This window comes from Gavialis gangeticus, unplaced genomic scaffold (genome assembly GCF_001723915.1).
Source record: "Gavialis gangeticus isolate Ggan-Ray unplaced genomic scaffold, GavGan_comp1, whole genome shotgun sequence".
Classification (NCBI taxonomy): Eukaryota; Metazoa; Chordata; order Crocodylia; family Gavialidae; genus Gavialis; species Gavialis gangeticus.
In genome coordinates, this window is record NW_017729006.1 from 30,066,358 (window position 1) to 30,088,337 (window position 21,980).

The window sequence follows — 21,980 nt, forward strand, 5'->3', positions numbered from 1 at the left end:
GAATTTGGGATGCTGCTTCAGCAGTCTAGCTGACCCAAGGGGCTAGTGTCTGTGGATACCAAGTGGCTGGGCCTCAAAAGCTCCTATCTATTTGTAACATTCAAATAAATACCTCAGAAACTCCTGAGGCAGGTAGCCCTGAGCTGCTGGCCAGGGCAGGTTTTTATACTTGGGCCCCAGGCTCTATCTCCCCCTGGCTGCAGATCTGGGAGGAGCCAGGCAAGGTTATTTTGCCCCAAGTAGAACTGTTTTCTCCACAACAAAGTACATGTCCCGGCACGTGTGATGAGGCAAAAAGCCCTGGCTCAAATTTGCACTGCTTCTATTTGAGTTGCTGCAAGCGCACGTGCTTGCATGTGTGGACGTGCTCCATGAGATTTCTTTTGGTCCAATCCTCCAGTTTGTCAAGGTTTTTATGAATCCTAGTCATATACACCAATGTATCTGTTATTCCCCCCAGCTTAGTGTCATCTGCAAACTTGCGAAGAGTGCATTCCATCCTATCTTCCCATCTTTGGAAAGCTTTTAGGCATCTATTGGAAGGTATAGACACAACTAGATGTGATTGTATTTTCATTCATTACAATTTATATGTTAAAAGAAGTTTGCAATGTATATAAAATATAAACGTTTGGCTTCATCATTCTGTTAAACTTAAATGGGTTTTGTGTCTATCTAAGACAAAATCCTAAAGGACTTTAAGAAAAAATACCTCAATTTACATTTCTTTAAAAAAAAAGCGAAGTAAACAATATATTATAATTCTCCGTTTTATTTAAATATCTCAACTTTTCATAGTTCTGATACAATAATTACACATTTCTTTTATGAAGGAAATAAATGGAATTGAAGAAAAAGAAATTTTCCCATGAAACTAAAAATTAAACAGTAAATTAGTTTTAAGTTTTAGCACTGCCACCAAACGCATTCACACATGCAGGTTGTTTCATTGAGCTCACTGGATATAGCAGAACTTTCAGTGTTCGTGACATTAGTTGCATGCTTAAGTGTTGAAAGATCTCAAGCTGATTTTTTTCCACTTTTTTTCCACATTTAAAGCAATGTATGTTATAGTTATGTGAGCAGCTTTATTAAGCAAAATTAAGATACAAATGCTGACTTTGCAAGCTGGAAGGAATAGTTTAATGTTTTCTGGGGGGACCCTTGGTTGGGCTTCTCATTCTGTATATGAAGAAGAGTACGACGACATAGTACATGCTGCTTTTCAGGAGAAGAACTATGTATATTAAAGATGCAGTCCTGTGCGTGAAATTCTCTGCAACATCAAAAACAAAATATAAATATAATGCCTATACAATATTTGATGGCTGTAATTTATGCATGTGAATCAAACTGCATATAATTGAGTTAAGGCTGTGATGGTATTAAACTCCCCCACCCGGGTGAATATGCAACACCTAAGCTGAATTTGGGTAGTGTCTGATCTGAACTAAAGAGATGGCATTAGGTTTTGGAAGCTTTTTATGAAATAACTGAGAGCAACTTCCTACATCTTGAGGTATTGCATGTAGACTAGTTTCAATGATTAGGTTTTATATATATTTTGAATACACAACATGGTGCTTAATTCTTGCACATACTCTATTAAAAATCGAGAACTGGACACTTTTAAGTTACCTTTGCCACTTGCTTGACTGGCAGTACAGTTGTCTGCTTGAGTCATAGGTGTTGCTGAAAGAATCAAAGTTATAACATGTAAAGGAAGAATTACCTGTTCAAATGCTTCTTCTGTCTAAGACCTTTGCTGCATGTTACATATATTGTGCAATTAACTGGTTAATCATTCAATACATTTATACTAGCCACAAGTGCAAAGTAATTATCACACAATTGACTGATTAATTGTGCAATAAATTTAGACCAGCCACATATGCAAAGTAGTTATCACACCCTAAAAATGACTATCCAGCTATAAAAAGCAACCAGCTGCAAAGTTACTGCTTGAAAATGTGGAACAACCCCCTAGCTGGTTTCTGTCCACTTTTAATTTTGACATGCAACACTTCCCTAAAGTTAACAACACTTTTTTCCTTAATAGGAATTCAGAGATGGAATAAAAAAGTAAAACGGTGACCATGATATAAACAGGTAAAATTGCACTTTCCCCCTTCTGCCCCCACCTCTCCCCACCCCCCTACTGCTTCCATATTTCCTCTCCAGTGTATATATTTATCCTAGAAAGTTATTCACATGCAGAGGTAAATGTAGAAAATGCACATGCAAATGGGTACATGTAAGCCTTATGTATTCTTTTAGGCCCTATTGTATCAAATCCACCAGTGTAGTCCTCTGTGCCCATGTGGTGCTCACTTATGTCTTAGGCCTTTGTAAGTCACATAAGTGACTACTAGCAATCTGCTAGAGAAACAGCTTCTGCATGTGCCAAACTGCTTTGTTGTGTAAAGTGCTTTAGGGACAATTTTCCAATTGGTAAAATTTGGCATAACTCCATTATCTTTTAGGAACAATAATATATTACACACAAAATTATTGTAAAGAAAAATTGAAATCTTTAAACTATATAGACAGTTTTAGCAATGTAAGATATACCTGTTGGGAGTTGAGTATGGATGGATTTTTTGCCAGATCCTTCGCGCTCGTACCAGCAAACATATTCTTTGTTGATGTCCTTATTTACAGTCAGCCAGCTGCTGACTGAGTATGAGTCTGCATCTTCCTGAGGTGGCCAAACTTCTCCCTGTACTACATTATCTGATATTTTCGTTCCCTCTTTATCTGTCCAATACATCCGAATAACATTCGGGAAAAAATTATGAACGAGGCAAACGTATGTTTCCTTTGAGTCCCCTATGTGATGCAGCATCTCGTCTTGTGCTGTAGTTGTTGCTTGTTTATCTGGTTTTGGAGGGAGAGAGAAGTTGTTTGTAAATTATGCATATTCAAAATAGGCTGCTGTGCTTTTGAAAATAATAAGTATTGAATTCACCGAGAAGCAACATCTCGCATCTAGTTTCCCCAAATTACTTTAAAACACATAGCCCTCAATACTTAGCATCAACAGAATAGGTTTATCCTATCTTTCATTTTATCTGTCAAAAATACATTTTAATTCTATGGCGTCTATAAATGTTATAATCATTTATTCAGCACTGCCGATAGGAATAAAATAGTTCATGTATGACTAACTAAGGATTTGGATATGTGAATTGTAATGATTCATATGTTTGAGTTGAAAGTAATTTCTTGTGGAACTGAAGAAATTGTGCATCTTAACTTGGTTTTGAAACTCACAGTATATTAAACACTTTTTGATAGTTCAGTTGTCATTTCTGCTTCATTTCAAAGCAGATGCATGATTGCCTAAAACAGCTAACATGGAGAAGATGGAAAAGAATAGACACTTTTCATTGGCTTGGTCACACTTGCAAACTTGTGAAAAGGGTTTGCTCAGACTTTCTTAAAATGCATGTCTTTGATTTATAGAACAAGCAGACAGTTGGGTAGTCTTGAGAGCATTCAGATTACATGTCGATACTATCTACTGCACAAAACCAAAACAAAACACTAATTAACAGTTCAGGGTGCTTAACTGTATTTTCTAACAAGGTAATAAATGTTGAGAAAATCAGTTAAGATAGCATTAACATCCCAGACTATCTTCAATTCTTATGCCTTTGCCAGGGAAAATTCAATAACTTAAAGGAACATTTTGGAAGGCATAAATGTACCCTTGAGATTTTTTTTAAATGTAACTAATACTTGAATAAAAATGATTTTTGATAGCAAGATCTGAAAGGTTTCTCTCCAGAATTCTCTAGGATGGTCCAGGACAAATTTATCTCCTGAAAAACTGTGTTTGTTCTTTATTGACAAACAGGTTTGCAACTTTAAGAAGAAAGTTAGAAAAGCAGTCTTTAAGTCTTCTCTATTCTAGGTGACAAACACTGCAGAAAACATGATGAATATAGGGAATAACCTGCATTCTAACACAGATTAGTTCCAACCATTTCAGTAGGAACTGTTTTTGCAAGCTGTTTGCAGCAGTTTCAGAAAATATATCAGTGTGTCTTATTAATGGTAAATGTTGAGGAATTATCAAGAATTTGATTAATTGAGGAATTAGCATTCCATAACACTGAATTCCCTCTGCCAGACAGGCAAACAAAATAATTTAAGATATACCATTGGCACATGAAATTTAATGTTATGTAATGCTTAACACTTCTGAAAATCAAGGCAAATAAATACTTATGGCCTCTAGGTATTTAGACTAGAGGCAACCATTTTAACAAGCCTAGTTAAGAAACACTGTTAATAATGGGCCACTGAACTATCAGATCCTAGTTGTTTTATGGACAAATGATGGACCTGAGTGTGTGATACAAACTAATGGAATTTCAAATAATCCTGCCCCAAAATTGTCACTGAGGAAAATAACACAAATCAGAAAATGGCAAAAAGCTTCAGTGTTATTGTGGGCATTTCAAAATTTCTGCTTAATTATACAAGGAAAAGTTAGAGGCTGCTTTAAAAAATGGTCTGTACTTAACCAAGCAGGTTGGCTGGCATTCTGAAAGGTGGCTGAGAGATTTAGGTGTCCACCTCCCTGTGAGATTTAAATTTCTCCGGCTCCCTTTAAAAATGTTAGATTTTGTGTTTGGTCAATTACAGTGATCTAGATTAATAGAAGGTATGGCATTAATCCTGCAGAGACTTACACCTGCACGTAAAGTCATTCACTATGAAAAGCCCATTTAGTGTCAACGTTATTTTTAAAGCTGCTTTTACTAAAATGCTTTCCTCTTATTCTATACAGGTTATTTTAGAGTTTCCTGAAACAGTTTTGGACTGAATCAAACTTTAAACCTTGTACTTAAGATCCTTGTTTGTTTGATTTTTGTTTAAGAGGCAAATGAAGACAGCCATCGTATCAGATTTCTAACCCAAAATTCAGGGATTTCCAGCAGAGGCAGATTGATTTTGTTTGTTTTGGTTGCTGTATCTGGCGTTATTTGAAAATTAAACTATGGTTTTGGAGTGCTACTGAACTTACTCCATTTGGTGCTCAGTCTTATATTTCAGGTGTGCCAAATTTCAGATGTGCTGTTTTTAAATGCCAAAATGAATTTGAGTGGGAGATGCAATCAGTTAAGTTCTACACTATCTCACACATTATTTTCAGATAATTCTGCCATAGAATTGTCACTTTGGAAACGAATACAAAAAACATCACTTTCCTTTGGGCATTTCAGAATTCCTGCCAAGTTACAGACCTAGGTAAAAAACCAAACCAGACCAAACCCATGGAGATTTTGAACTAGAAGAGATACACATACTGTCATTTCATAATTAGTTTTATGTAAGCATATGAACTGGTTATAGTGAACCATGCCAAAAAGAAAAAGGTGTGCATCCAAAGGGTCAGCTCTTTGCTACAGTGTTGGCAACTAAAAAAAAAAATGCTAAAGAGTATACTTAACATACTCATTATGACAAGTAGTGAACCTATTTCAGTGTACCTAATATATCTGTCCCTTGTTTGTTCCCTGTGATAAAACCCAAAGAATATGAGGTTCACAACTCAGCAAAATGAACAGCAGCATCCTGACAGTATGCGTGTACAACAAAGCAGAGGTTGCTTTTATTAAATATCTGATTTTCATTTGAAACTAAATGCTTATTTCCTTTGTATTTTCTGTTTGTACTTAATCTTAATTGCAAGCAAAAGTTAGCGTTCATTTAAAAAATGTATCTATACATTGTTTGTTCACCAAACAAAATGGCTGGCATTCTAGCTCTCGTTTGGTCAACTATATAGAAATGAATTAAAAATATACCACACTCATCTTGCAAAAATGTATAGACCTGCATAATATGCACTATGGAAAGCCTGACTAGTGTCAACATTTAAAAATCTTCTTTTACTAAAGTGGTAAAAACTAAACCTCTTTTACTGTATTCACCTTATTTTTATACAGGTTATTCTACAGTTCCCTGAAACAGTTTTGGACTGAATCAAACTATAAACCTTGTACTTAGGGTTGTGTTAAGCACATTTTTTGGATGATTTTTTGTTTAGAAACAAATTAAGCTGGCCATCGCACAAGACTTTCTAACAACAGCAACAAAAGAATCTGTAAGTTTTCTCAATTAATTTGTCCTCACTTCATGGATTGTCAGAAAAGTGGATTGATTTATTTGTTGTTGTGTTTCTTGTTTTTTGAGATAACAAGCATAGTTATTCAGCACTACATACTTGTTTTGGTGCTGTTTTACATTTCAAATGTGCTGAAAACCCCCCAGGAAAACAAGACTTGACCATACAGTAGTTTTCAAAATTATATACTCCCTCAAGTTGTATGGATGGTTCGTAAAAGTTTTTACATTGGATCCTGCCTAGTGACACTGCTCTTTGCAAAACCTCACAATTTTTTGGGCATCTCTCAGACATTACGACTCTGAGCTTTCAAGGGTAAAGTCACTGTCAAATGTCTTGTTTTACAGCATGCGTGAGTCTAAATTGGGGATTCTTGTAGGCACATACCTCTAGGTATATCTAAAATAAATTCTGAATTTTGCATGCATACACACAGTAATTGTTTACAAAAACAGATGTGCCAACGTACATGTAGAATGTTTTAGTCTAATCCAGAATTAACCAAAGTCAATGGGACTCTTTCCACTGACTTTGAGTTTGATGCATTATAGAGAACAGACCTTTAATTTTGAAGCTATTTTTGCTGCTGAACCACCTGTTGTTTTGGTCCCACTTAACTTTTCAAACTGCCTTGTTGCTCAGCTGAAGTGGAAATTTCTAATAAATGCTTTAAGTGATAAATTAATTTTTATATACACCTCTGAGGAAATTTGAACCCTATGCTTCTGCCTTCATTTCTAAGTAGTCTATTTCCAATTTTCAAGAGTTAGAATTGCTCAGTTAGGTTGTACATATACTCTACAACTCGTATCTTTGGGTTTACAATGTGCTTTCTACTTGTAGTAAGCTATCATACTGATTTACCATTTGAGAACAAAATCCACTCTGCATTTAGAATTTAAAAACAAGGTAAAAGCTAGTTTTTAAAACTGAAAATTGGATTGAGCACATAGTGCAAATGGCAAGAAGTAAAGTATTCCTGCTACATCCGTACTGCAGGCAATAGGAATTCAAGTTACCTAGCATCTAACATTATTGAATCCCCAAAAAGAAAGTATTATTGCTACTTTTGCCATTGGCCAACAACTTAAGATATTATCATCGTTAATAAGCTAGTACACTTCTAATATGGCTTTATCTCTCTCTGTCTCTTAACTTACAAGGTAAATGATCAACCGTCACATAATAGATTTTACCATTATGAAACTTTTAAATTATTTATTGTAAGAACTTACTGGATACAACTAATTTTGTGCCTGAACTGAAGAGTTTCCAAGCTCCCACAGCGCTGCACATCATTACAGAAAAGTGGAGGAGACTTTTCTACTAAAGAAGGATCAGATCTTAACCAACATGGGGTGAACAGGCAGAAAGGAGAGTCAGTTCATCCAACCAAATTACATGTAGAAAATGTCAATGATTTTTTAGTCTTAGTTGATGCAAATATATTTAACCCCTTTATTCGATGCTATTACAATTCATTTTGGAGCTTTTCAATTCTCTTTTAGACAAATGTTTCATTTATCCAACCAAGGAAGAATCTGTTGCTTAGGGCATAATGTTAGATGCCTATATTTTCTGGTTTTGGCCTGATTGGATTGAGAAAGAAGGACATTTCATTTAAATTCAGCTTGGATGTGTTGTCTAGTATGATTGTCTGTATACTGACTACATGTTTAAAATGTCAGTATAAACCAAAAATATAATTTCTACAATGCTAAGTATATTATATAACATCAAGTGATCTATTTCGTGTTTTCATTACTTCTTCCTAACCCCTTAAAATGTCTGTACGGATGGGTTTAAGTGTTTTTTCTAAACGCAGTAGCCATGTATATATATGAATATGATAGTTCTCAATGGTACCAACGTAAGGAATTTCATTGAGAACTATCATGTCCATTTACCTGCTTTGCAATTTAGAATTTTCTTTGACAAAAATATTTTATGATGTGAGGAAACTGCCTCTGCTATGCCATTGAATAGAATGGATGAACAGCTCTTGAGAGATCTGTAGTGATGGCACTAGGCAGCCTCCACTCCCTTTGGAAGTCAATTTTAAATCTGCACCTTCAGGATTGGGATCACAGCTACATTATGAGCTTAATTATACCCTTGTTGCAGTAATTGGAAGTCTTGATATTAACTTGCATGGATGTTGGATAACACTTGGAATTCCCATCCACCTGTATTCTAGTGCTAGTAGTGGTGATTTTGGAGTGAATGCGCAAATGCCCATGACCATGAACATATGTAGTATTTACTCATTTATTTGTACATGCTCCACCAGAACTTCCAGCTGGCCATTGCCACAAGAGAAAGATGGAAACGAAACAGGTAAAATCCTGTCTCCACTGAAATCAATGGCAAAACACTGCTTGAGTTCAGCGGGCTAGGATTTGGGCCATAATTTCTTATGTCCCCCAAGTATTCATTACATCCTTGTAATCATCTTGTGATATATGAAACCAAATACTGATCTAGTTGTACTAAACCTGAATTAACAGGTTGTGCACAGGACATCTGCATAATCACTGGAAATATTCATCTTCTTTCTACAAACTGACTGACCATGTCCTCCCCTCACTCTAGCCCCTTGCCTCCAATTCCCCACTACCCTTTGGTGCCCTGGGATTAATTAGCACAGTGTCTGTGGCTTTCCCGGCCTTCTACCCCCCATAAAGAGGACAGACCTCTGAATGGTCTTCTGCTCTGAGGTGAGAGCCATTAGATATGACCCAAGATGAATAAACGAAACTTTTTGAGAACAGTCAGAAGTCTGATATATCACCTGTTTTACCATGAATTCTCTATGTAAGTGTCATATATACATACTAAACAGATTCATTATGCTACTTTTCCATTCCTCAAGCTCCCATCTGCAAAGTTTATGTAATCACAAATCAGATACTTACTTGTTACAACAAGCTTTGTGCCGGAGCCAAAGATTTTATTATAAGTATTCTCACTGTGTCTGAATGCTTTGCAAAAACTTGTATAAAGTTTGGAACCAGTTTCCAAAGATGATATAAAAAGAGTGAAATGGTAAAATAATTGTTTGATAAATCCTTGGTATTGCTGTTAAAGCTGTCAGCCAGGATTTGAGGTAGTAACAATTGTAATGAATTGTCTTTACTTTTTTTTAATGGGTCTACCTGTCCAGCTTGCTAATATACTTCGCTAGCAATTTCATGTTACATTCTGCCATTAACTTGCATTTCTTTTCTTTTGTGGCCAATAGGCATTGGATTTGGCCCTTAAATGTTTCTCAAGAAATAATGTATTTTGTTTTTCTGCAGTAATGTAGAAAATCAGTATCTAGAGTCAAATTTGAAAAAGCAGAAAAACAGTTTTCAACAACAGACAACAGAAGACTTAAAATATCAATGGCCAGTTGTGAGTACATTATACTTGTAATTAATAATCTGTACTGATCAATGTATTCTTGATACTATTTATTTTATGGAATTCAGGTAACTTTGCCTCTGCAGTATAATGTGAGGTATAGCTTTAAAAAGCCGGCCAAATATATTTGCCTTTATTTGTGCTATGAAAAAACTGACATTAGGTTTTGGTGAATAGTTTGGGGGGTTTTCTTATTGTTTGAAAACAGTGGCAAAGTGCTCTTCAGCATTATTAGATAGACTGCATTGTAGATTATAGTCTTCTTTTCTTTTCCCCAGAACAGACACAGTAGTGGCAAAGCTTCCTCATGCTATCCCACCAAACCACTACATATCTGTCCTGAATTAAAAACTCCCTAGACACTGAAAGATAATTCAGTCTCCAATTTACTCCTTGCCTAATCCCCTGAGAAGTTTTTCCAGAAAGTTGCCTTCAGAAGCCTCTAGTTTTAAGCTGGTTTGAGTTAATCAACCCCCTTTAATTTGGGTTGATTTAATGATGATGACTAGTACCACAAAGGAGAAAGTTACAAGAAAAGACATTATTTTTTGTCAAATTGCTGACACCAATACATTTGATTCTACTTCCTATTTTTTTTTCTTTGCTATTTCACAAATCAAGAACTCTAAAGAAGCCCTGACTCAGCTCTCACTTACTTTGCTGCAAGTCTGGAGCAATTATTTTATAATCAATGGAGTAAAGCCAGTTTTTAAAAAAAAGGAGTGATTGCTTGAGAATATGATCAGGTTAATTTACTACCTATGACCTGAAAAGCAGTGTATGTTTGTTCTATATACCTGTGCATGACCCTGTCCCCTGTCTGTATATGCAGTTATATAGAAATCCTGGCTGCATTGATGACAACGTGAATTCTGCTACTGATCTCAATAGAACCTCAATTTCCCTTTGTTCCAACTATTAAGAGAAAACTAAATCTGTCATGAAATTCAAGCCTGAAATAATGTAAAATGATTTCAAATAATTAAAACATGATCAGTTTGCACTATTAACTTTGTTTTTCTTCCGAGGAGCAAATTTCATCACAAAGAGAGCGCTTAGTTTCTCATAAAATAATGCTATACATTTTTAGCCTTACCTTTGATAACACAATTTTCCTAAGATAACAATAAGCATTTTTATCTTCGGGTGACAATAGTTAACAGGCAACTTACCTGATATAATAAGCCTTGTACCAGAGCCAAATACTTTGATAAAGGAGTCACTATATGAATCACTCTGAATAAGCCCTTTACAAATATTTATACAAATTTATTCTATTTAGGTGGATGAATAATAGAGGCAGCTTTTTAAAGAAAAACAGGTTTACTATTTACCTTTCTTTCCTACCTTCAAATAAATTATCAAATAAGGAACATGCTCATAAAGAAACTTGTGGGGGGAGATTTTCACTGGTACAAATGGTATCTAAGGACTGAACATTCAATCATATTTTAAATGCCGCACTGCCTTTTAAAATCTCCTTCTAAACAACATGAGTTTCATTTTACATATTTGGTCTTGAATATCCATAAAAGAGGAACAAGGTATTTTTCCAATTAGGGCCCACAAGCTATGGTTAATAAACATTAGTTTGTATACTGCCTTGATTCCATCATGAAAAACCACTTGCTAATCAAAGTATACTTTCATATAGATAAGAGAAAAATATAGCCCTTACAGTGAGAATAATCTTAGGAATAATATGGGGTCATTTCTTCCACTTGATGTAGGCAGATAATTTTTTTTTAAGGAACAGTTGTCTTAACAAGGACAATTTAGCAGTATCCAGATGGTAATATATGCTTCATTTAGGGCAGAGAAGTCTCATTCAGTCCCCTAATATCCAAAACCAGCAAAAATAACAATAAATACTTTGCTGAGTTGAGATGGCTTTTAAACACATGCTTAAAAGCCTTCTTGGATTGGGACATTCATTAGGAAGGAAAAGACAATTTTGTTATGCTTTTATTATTAGAAATATATCCTGTACAGCTAAGTAGCCACAACAGGTTCAGCACCCTCAGTTTTCATTGGGGTTACTAGAAGTACAACCTCACCTCATCCTATGCCTGGGAACTAAATGGATGGTATATAACACTTCATAAATTGAATATTTCATACTTACTGGTAACAACAAGCTTGGTGCCACTTCCAAATATTTTTATATCGCCCACAGTGTGGTAAGGCTTAACAATATCTCCAGGCACTTGACCTCATTCTTGCTATTTAGAGGTAACTACTTAATTTTGAATTGGAGACTGCCGCAGGTGAAATCCAAGGTTTAGAGTAATCACTGAGACTTTTTTTATTTACTTCACTGGCATCAGGATTTTGAGGTCTAAATACAATTTGATTTTTGCCATAGATAGCAGACATCACTTGTTAAATACATTGTGCTCTGAGAAAAGAAATCCTTTGTAGTGCCAGTTTATATAGATGGTCCAAGGCTTTTAAATAGATTTTCTATTACCAATGTCCAATACTAATATTTCAGATGAGTTATTATTAAAAACACCACCATGCTACTGCTTTACTATTCTTAAAAGGTAACTGAATGCTTATTTCCTTACAAAATCAAATTCAGGGTATGGATTTATATTCTTTACAAAGGGAGCTCTAAGAGTGGCTTTAAAACAGTTTTTTAACAAATATTTTTTACCTACCAATAATTAGCAGGGCTAAACAGGTTGAGAAATAAAGTAATGGTTGCCAGTACTTGATTCTGACATTTCTGGATTTGTATCAGACAGCAAAAAAACCTTTAAGAAAAAATTGGGAGACTTACTTGAAACCACCAGCTGGGTGCCTGTGCCAAAATGCTTTACTCTTGATGCACGCTGCTTTAAACCTCTACAAAAATTAATGATTCTTCAAGGCATGAATTTCAACCAACTAAGAATCTGAAGTCCACATTTTAAAAAGGATGCAATCTAAACAAGACATACTAGAAACTACATTGTGCATTAAACTGAGTTTATGCATTTTTAAAAATGTTTCTGTAATTTTTTTTCTCTGCCAGTGCTTTCTGCACTTTGACCTCCACGTCTTCATGGCAAAGTGGTTGCCATAGAACGTTTTGCTAGGCTGACCAGGAATTCACCATAAATTCTGTCAGCTACAACTCGTGACATCTTGGGAATTCACAGTCTCACTGCTTCATTTGATATTTTAATAAGCTTATAATATATTGTCTAGGTAATAGTGTGTGTTTCTTAGAGAGCACTATATAAACACTATTATATGTACCTAACCTTGAAATTAGATCATATACAGTACTGCATTTATCATTTATATATTATAAATACTATTACATACACAAGGGGGGAAAGGGCACTAGGGATGTTTCACTTCCTGGCAAACCTCCTTCCCAATTTTAAAATGATACAAACTTGTTACAGCCCTGTTCATACAAGCTTTTCAGTTTTGCATCTGCTTTTGCACATGAAGCTTATTCTCTAAACTTTCAAATGTTTTCATTCTTTCAATATCATTTCACCAAGGATGAATTGGGGCCAGTATCTTCAATGTCTTCATTACCCATCTCCTCAGTTGACTCAATGTTCCAGAGATATTATTTTGTGCCCACCGTGTCCTTTGGATTCATATATTTCCCTCAATCTATCCCCTGATATCAATGGGAATGGCATACACTGATCATTGATCATATGCATCTGTTCAAATTCATTTTCCTCTATTGATTTATGTACTTTTTTTAGTAATTGCCCTTGCTACCATTTACCAAAAAAAAACTAATTGGGAATCAGAATACTTACGAGAAATCACCAGTTTAGTTCCTGTGCCAAAGTATTTTATCAGTGTTGCAGCAGCACGGTGTTTTTTCTTTGTACAAGAACTTACTCTACAGCAGCTGGTCATTCATGGCTTATAAAACTGAGCTTTCCAACCAATCACTGGAAAAATACTTCAAAAGATATACTCTTGGTTTTTGAGAGTTTAAAAAACTGAATGAATGTTTGGGTTTTGTGCCTTCATTTTAGTGAACCTCTATTCAGTGTTATTCTGTTTTTAGATCCTTGCAACTTTTCCATTAAATAACCATCAACTTATTTTCCAAAAATGAGAACCAGTTTTATTTTAATGGAGTAAGGAAATTGATTGGTCAGACACTTTCAATGTTTTCTTTGTGTGATCCACAGATTAAAAGAGAATTTGTCTTATGGACCACAGGCCCTCTCAGTCACAATACCATGGGTCACCTTTCCTATAGTCTTTACTCAGAGAAATTCTCTGAGGCAGCTCTAGCAACTGCTTATATGTAAAATAATGATAAGAGAGTTATTTTTTTAATTACCCAATAGCTGATAGGGAAGCTAACCAATTTAAACTCTGCTACCTTTGAAAAGAAGGTAACTAAGATGTTGCCTTGTGAATAATGCTTAGGCTTTAGACCCTCGCTTGCCTTGACTGGATGAAACCTACTCTGGATGTGGTTATATTTAGTTTGTTCCTGGAGAAAGTTACTCCTGCATAGCAGAGGGAATGTTAGAATAGCCTGTAGCTGTCCCTCAATACGTAAGACCTTTAAAACTAGTCATATACTAGTGGCAATGTTTGTTTCTTTGTTTCAGTTTACCTGCACAGCAAGAAATGCTTTTAATAAACTGGTTTTGTAACCTACTTAGCGGGAAAATATATCCTCTGGGTAATGTGCAAAATAACACAACCTTGATAGCTTTTACAGCTTTTTGATGTCTTAAAGACACTACAAAGATGTGGATCTTGTCCTGTTAGCTTATCAGGGTATGGAAATACATACCACAGGGTATGGAAATACTAAGAGCTCAGTCTCTCAAACTAAGAAATATAATTGCCAATTGTATGCTTGTGTCTAGTACACTGCTAATATTCGATAGAATTTTTTTATAAGTTACTGCAAGTGCTTTGGTTTCAGCTCACTTGTACTTGTGCACAAGTTGCCCCACACTAGAGCTGGATTTGTTTTTTCCAACAGATCAATATTCCCCAGAAAATCAGAACTATTAGTCACAAGAATGACTTGCAGAGCTTAGAGATGGAAAAGAGTCTAAGGTCTAATGTCAGCAAATTCTACTGCTTTGAGGAATAGGTGGCATTGATTTAAGAGAGAAATTCACCATTTGGAACCTTTTAGGCATATATTGAAAGTATTTAGTCACAAACAGGTAGGGCTGTATTTTCATGCATAAAAATGTGCATGTTAGATGGTTAGCCACATTAGCCTGAAACCAGGCAGAAGGTATGGCAAGGTGTTACTTTATAAACTAACTGGTTCAGAGAGGCATATGTTTTTGTAGGCAACAGCCTACTTTGTCAAATGCTATGAAGGGACTGGCATAAAGCTAGGGTTTTAAATAGTAAGGAAAGGGATGGGGCAGGGGGTGGAAGGGAGGAGGAAGGGAAGAAGAATAAAGCTTGAAATTATTTCTTTTAAGAGCTTTGTCTCTAAAATTCTCTAGTATAGTTTGGGGCAAATTTACCTCCTGATCGATTGCAATTGTATATACTCTTTATTGGTTAGCACCAAACTGGTTAGCACCTTTAAGAAGAGAGTTAGAAAAGTAATCTTTAAGGCTAGGAACAGACATTACACACAAACTGGTTGAAGTGATCAGAAACTGGTTTAAACCTGTAACAGAACATAAATTCAGTGCACATAAACCAACTTCAAAATGGCTGAAACTGGTTTGAGATGAACCTGGTTGAATCTAATATCAGACTTACCTGATTTGCGTCAAACTGGTTTATGCAATGTCTGTCCCAGACCCCTGTCTCATCCATATGAAGTTATGAGGGGACACATATTGCTCCCAGTCTACTCATGACTTATAAAATGAATTATCAAGCTTCATATAGTAGATTTTGCCCCTATGAAAATGCTGAAATAATTGTTCTAAAAACTTACCAGATATAACAAGTTTCGTGCCTGTACCAAAGACTTTTGCAGTGTCCACGGTGTTGCATATTACTACAAAAACCACACCAGATATTTTTACTAAAAAGGGTTGGATCTTAACCCACCTAGTATGAACAGGCACAAGGGAGAGCCAGTACATCCAACGAAATGCACAAAGAAAATCCCAATTTATTTTTCAACCTTTGTTATCATGAATATATGCAACACCAGTAACCTATTTCTTCTCAAAACATGCCATGCTAATCAATTGAATAAGGCCAATTTTAAACAAGGATTACTCAACTGAGAATAAAAGCAGGTTCATTAACTACATTTGACCTCAAAAGCAGTTTTTGCTTGTTCTGCACACGTGTGGATAACATTGTTCTAACTGAAATATAAAGCTATACAACACAGGTGCAGTCCTGGCCCCCTTGATCTCAATGGGAGTTCTGCATTGACCTTAACAGAGCCTGGATTTCATTTCATGCACACGGAAAAGATGAAAGCTCCTATATAAGATCTATAGGATCTGCAGTCAAATTCAGACCAGACATAATTCCTAATGAATGCATGTTATGTTCACTTGCACTGTTCTCTCTATTTTTCTCTGGGGGAGCAATTTTAGCCTGTATTTGATATTTATCTTAATTGTTTTATTGTATCCTATACTTTCAATATACAAGGAAATCTTATAAACAGTGTCATGTCGACTGACAATGCAGGTCCAATTCTGTGTTCTTTACTCAGTCAAAGCTCTTGGAAAATTAACGAGTTTTTCTACAAAATAAGAAAAAGACTTATAAAAAATTTTTTTTGTAAATTACATAGATTAGCAGTACAGTATATCTGCACTTTATCTCAGAGATCACTGACTTAAAGCAACATGCTGATCTGATATATTGAGAATTAATTATATTGCTAATTCATTTTTTTTAACAGGCAGCATTACAAAATGTTACCTTGTCTTGAAATCAGTAATGAACTAAGATAATCTTGCCTATGAAATGAATACATTTCAGAGTACTTGACTGTGACATTTCTAGTCTTTTTTTTATTTTATAAATGTGCCTAGAGTGATTCTTAAAGAGGAACAACCTGATGTGCCCTGTATTTGTGCACTCTTTTACACCAGCATGTGGTGGGGTGAAAGCATTTTCCTTCAACTTTGCATTAGTATAAATGGCCACATCTGGTTTCAGATCCAAAATTGTACAGCTACCCCTCAGTGCCCACTGAAGTCAACAAGAAATGATTTTTCCCAGCCCCACAGAAAAGATCGTGATTTAAATTTTTAAAAATACTGTGGATCAAAACATTATTCTATGATCACAAAAATCTTTTTTATCTGTGGAAGACAGTAATTAGCAGGCAACTTACCTGATACAACAAGTCTTGTACCAGAGCCAAATACTTTGACAGAATAGCCATCACTAGATCTATCACAGTGGGTAAATCCTTTACAAATATCTATACAACCTAATCTTTTTTATGGTGATTAAATAGTAGGGATCACTTTTAAAAGAAAAAAAAATACTATTTACATTTCTTTCCCACCTTCAAAAATATTAAGTAAAGAGAATACTTTTAAGGTGAAAAACCAGTGGGGGGAGATTTTCAAGAATATAAATGGTACCTAATGATTGAATTTCAATCATAGTTTAAATGTCACAATGCCTTGTTAAATCTCTCCCTAATCTGGACCCAGCATGATTAATATTATAAATATTTAATTTTAAATATTCATAGAAAGGAATATGTTTCTTTTTAAATTGGGGTCCCAAGGCTGTGGTTAAAAAATTAGTCTGTACTGCTTTAATTCCATAATGAATAACCACTCACAAATTAAAGAAGATTGTTATAAAGATTAAGAGTAAAATATAGCTGCTACAATGAGAATGATTTTGGAAATAATTTTAGGTAATTTCTTTCATTTATATAAACAGATAAGTTCCAGGTAGAAAATATGTTTTCCTTACAAATATCTTCAGGAATTAGTTACCCTAACAGGAATAAGTTATCAGCTAAGTAACCATCTTATTTTCTCCTGTTGCTGTATGGAATCTGTAAGATCTTACTCAGTTTAGTTCTGATCTGACCTTACATTTAAGCACATGCTTAAGTATTTTGCTTAATGTAAGTAGCTTTTAAACACATACTTAAAGGCCTTCCTGAACCAAGGCTTTTATTAGTATAGTATCCCACTATAAGTGTAATCCTAGAGTTTTAGCAGAATCACTGGGAGTTTTGTCACTGACATCAGAATTTTGCTGTGGATAACAGATATGGGCGGTTAACTACGGTGAGTTTGAGAAAAAAAAGACTGTGTTACATTTGTTTTATAAACATGATCTAAAGCTTTTAGCCTTTGGAATTTTTTTTACGAATTTCCAGTATTATTGGTTCAGAATAGCTTTGTTTACTAACATTGCCTCTACCTTTCTTAAAAGGTAAAATGAATGAGCAGCTCGTTACAGAATCTCAACCTTATATTTAGAAATAGATCTTTAAAGGTATCTTAAAATTTTTTGACTACTTCTCACAGGGCTAAACTGGCTTGTGAATGAAATAAGGGCCCACAGTGCTTGAATCTGACATTTTTATCAGGCAGCAAGAGCAGGCGTTAAGGAGAAACATCTTTTGAGACTCACTTGAAACCATCAGTTTGGTGCTTTTGCCAAAGTGCTTTACTTCTGATGCACATTATTGTAATGTCTACAAAACTAATGAATCTTCAAGGTATGAATTTCAACCAACCAACATCTGAGATCAATATTTTAAAAAAATACAATCTAGACAAGAGTGACTAGAAACACCATTGAACTGAATTCAAGCACTTTTTACATTTTAATGTAGTTCTTTCTGCTAAAATGCTTTCAGCTCCTTGACTTACATGACTTCATGGCAATACAATTGTGCAGAATGTTTCAAAAGAATGACCAGGAATTCACCCAAAGTTCAATCAAGTCCTTTCATTAACTTCAACTTGTGACAACTTAAAAATTCACAGTGTCACTTTGTTTTATATGCTTATGATATATTGTTTTGATAGTAGTGCACATTTCCTAGAGAATATAATATGAACATCATTACATGTAATCAACCTTGAAATTACAGCCTATATTATTGTTTCTAACATTTTTATATATTGTAAACATACTTATATACGCAAGAGGGAAATGGTCCTTTCAGTATAACACGAACCACGGGACATTTCACCTCCTAGCTAATTTCAATCCCAGTCATTATGGGATGCAGACCTGCTACCACCTTGCCTATAACAAACTTTTCTGTTTTCCATCTGCTTTTTCACTTGTAACTTATTCTGTAAATATTCAGGTGTTTTTATCTTATCAACATCATTGCACCAGGGGTGAATTGGGACCACTATTTTCAATGTCTTCATTGCCCACCTCCTCAGTCCTTATTAAGTTTTCAATAAACATCCCAGAAATTATATTATTAAGATTAAGATAATATATTTCCCTATGATACTCATTAGGATAATGTATTTCCCTAAATTCATCCTCTAATGGCAATGGGAACTCCATGCACTAATCATTGATAATATTGGGTTTATCTTGCAAATTCATTTTCTTCAGTTGATTTATGTCTCTTTCTAATAATTGCCCTTGCTACAGTTTACCCCCCAAAAGCCCCCAACTAAACAAAACAAGAATCAAAATACTTACCAGAAACCACGAGTTTGGTTCCCGTGCCAAAGTATTTGATCCATGTTGTAGTATCACAGTGGTTTTTCTTTGTACAAGAAGTTACCATACTTTACTGAAGCTGGTGGTTCATGCTTGAAAAAACTGAGCCCTCCAGCCAATCACTGGGAGAATACTTCACAAGCAATAATGTTGGTTCGTTGAGGGTTTAAAAATTAACTTCTGATTTTTCATGCCTTCATTCAGATCTATTTTGAGATCTTTGTGACTTTTCCATTAAATAACCCATCAACCTATTTTCCTCAAATGGGAACCAGGTGGGGACTGCTGTTTTGGATTTTTATGAGACTGGTAGTTCAGCTGGATTTAACGTGTTTTCAACATGTGATCACTTATTAAAAGAGAATTTGACATGGCTCACAAGCCTTTTCAGGCACAATAGCATGGCCACCTTTCCTGCAGTTGGCAATCAGATAAATTCTCTGTTGCAGCTGTAGCAACTGTTTACATGGGAAAATAATCGTAAAAGAATGATTTGTTTTTAGTTGTCTTACTACAGTTAAGCAGAAGGAAATGAAGCAGCATTCTGGAAAAAAGCCAGTTCTGTACAGACCACTACAAAGAGTCCTATAGGCAGCATATTTTGGCTGTCTCTTAGGATAATAAAATCAGAGAACATTAGCGTTCGTAGATTCGTAGATTGTAAGGCTGGAAGAGACCTCAGAAGATCATTGAGTCCAGCGCCCTGCACCTGGATAACTGGGGGTCAGGTGACCCCAGCAAAGTGACTGTCTAGTCTCCTTTTGAAGATATCCAGGATGAAAGTGACCTCAAGAGATCATCTAGTCCAGCCTCCTGCTCAAAGCAGGACCATCCCCAACTAGATCATCCCAGCCAAGGCTTTGTCTAGCTGGGTCTTAAAAACTTCCAAGGATGGAGATTTCACAACCTCTCTAGCTAACCTGTTCCAGTGTTTTGCTATCCCCCTAATGAGAACGTTTGTCCTAATATCTAAACCTAAACTTCCCTTGCTGCAACTTCAGACCATTGTTCCTTGTTCTGTCATCTGCCATCACTGGGAACAGTGTAGCTCCATCCTCTTCAGAACCACCCTTCATGTAGTTGAAAGCTGCTATTAAATCCTCCCTCAGCCTTCTCTTCTCTAAACTAAATAAGCCCAGTTCCCTCAGCCTCTCCTCACAAGTCGTGTGCCCCAGTTCCTGAACCATTTTTGTTGTCTTCCGCTGGTCTCTCTCCAATTTGTCTACATCCTTTCTGTAGTGGGGACCCCAAAACTGGATACAGTACGCCAGATGTGGCCTCACAAGGGCTGAATAGAGGGCAATAATCACTTCCCTTGATCTGCTGCCAACACTCCTACTAATGCAGCCCAGGATGCTATTAGCCTTCAGCAACAAGGGCACAGTGTTGGCTCATATTAACCTTATTGTCCACTGTAAGCCCCAGATTCTTTTCTGCAGAGCTGCTAGTTAGCAAATAACATTTTTTTTTCTCCTCTTAAATAAAATTTTGCTAAGTAGCTGTCTTGGGATTTTTCCAGGTTAAGTAATACTAATTTACTGGCATCCTTTCATATGGTAGCTGGGAAAGAAACAAAATTGTTTCCTTTGCACGCTGTCCTGTAATAAGGAGCAAGCACACTGTATATATTCACCACTACACACACATATATATATATAGCTTATATATTCACTATAATACTACTATTATAGTAATCATCAGTGTGTAACACTCCCATCCAGAAACTTAGTGTTCTTTTATGCATTGGGCCTCCTCACTTATGTGAAGATCTTTTACAGAAGTTGTTGAATGAAATGATTAAATGAAGTGAAAAAGCCATATGATAATAATTTACCCAATTTATCTAGGTAGATTATAAATCATAAGAACATAAGAGGTGCTACCTGGGTCAGATCACAGGTTCATCTGGCCTGTATTCTGTATCTTACAATGTCACAAAGTGAATGCTCAGGAGAAAATATTTAGATAGGGCTTATCTAAACTGATCTGTCCTCTGCTCCTTTTTCCTTACAGCTTTCGGCATTTAGAGGCCCAGAAATGCAATTTGGAGCTTGCATTTATTACTATAATGTTTAATACTCACTGAAGGACCTATCCTGCATGAATTTATCTAATCCTCTTTTGAACCCAGTTATACTGTCAGCCTCTACAACGTCTTATGGAAAGTAGTCCCACAGGTTTTTTACAGGCTGTCTGGGAGGAAAAAAACAACTCCCTCCCTCCCCCCACAAAAAAAACCTTCCTTTTAGCTTGAAACCCACTTCTTAATAATTTCCTCATGTGTCCTAGATCTGGTATTGTGAGAGAAAGTAAATAGTAAATCCCTGCAGACATGAGACAAAGAAAGGGCAGTTGCAGGGCAGTTGGTGACAGACGTGCGAGAGAAGGCAAAACTCTTCAACAAGTTCTTTGCCTCTGTGTTCCTGTCTGCTGACAATGGGGTGCTCTTGGGTGATAGTGTAGAGAGGCCCAGGAAGGATGCGATTTCCCCGACTGTTAGTTCAGACATAGTTAAGGATTACCTGGAGGGCTTAGATGTGTCCAAGTCAGCAGGCCCAGATGACCTTCATCCATGGGTGTTGAGGGAATTGGCTGGTGTCATTGCAGAGCAATTGGCCCAGCTGCTCGAGGACTCCTGGTGCTTGGGCCAAGTCCCTGAGGACCGGAAAAGGGCCAATGTGGTCCCTATTTTCAAGAAGGGGAGGAAGGAAGAGTCTGGCAACTACAGGCCAGTCAGCCTCACTTCTATCCTGGGGAAGGTCTTTGAAAAAATTATCAAGGGCCACATTTGTGAGAGCCCTGCAGAGGAAGTGATGTTGAGGGGTAACCA

The 21,980-nt window shown here is 36.0% G+C and overlaps 1 protein-coding gene across 1 annotated transcript in view; it reads right to left on the bottom strand.

Moving 5' to 3' along the window:
- Positions 1-754: 754 nt before the first annotated feature.
- LOC109291646 (TCR gamma alternate reading frame protein) overlaps positions 755-21,980 on the bottom strand; it is a 65,826-nt gene continuing 44,600 nt past the window's right edge. Inside the window, exons 9-13 of the mRNA XM_019508718.1 lie at positions 16,818-16,876; positions 9,055-9,217; positions 2,572-2,877; positions 1,639-1,692; positions 755-1,276 (exon numbers count right to left, since the gene is read on the bottom strand). Coding sequence (XP_019364263.1) covers positions 1,143-1,276; positions 1,639-1,692; positions 2,572-2,877; positions 9,055-9,217; positions 16,818-16,876 — 716 coding nt within the window. The 3' untranslated portion in view covers positions 755-1,142. The remainder of the gene's footprint in view (positions 1,277-1,638; positions 1,693-2,571; positions 2,878-9,054; positions 9,218-16,817; positions 16,877-21,980) is intronic.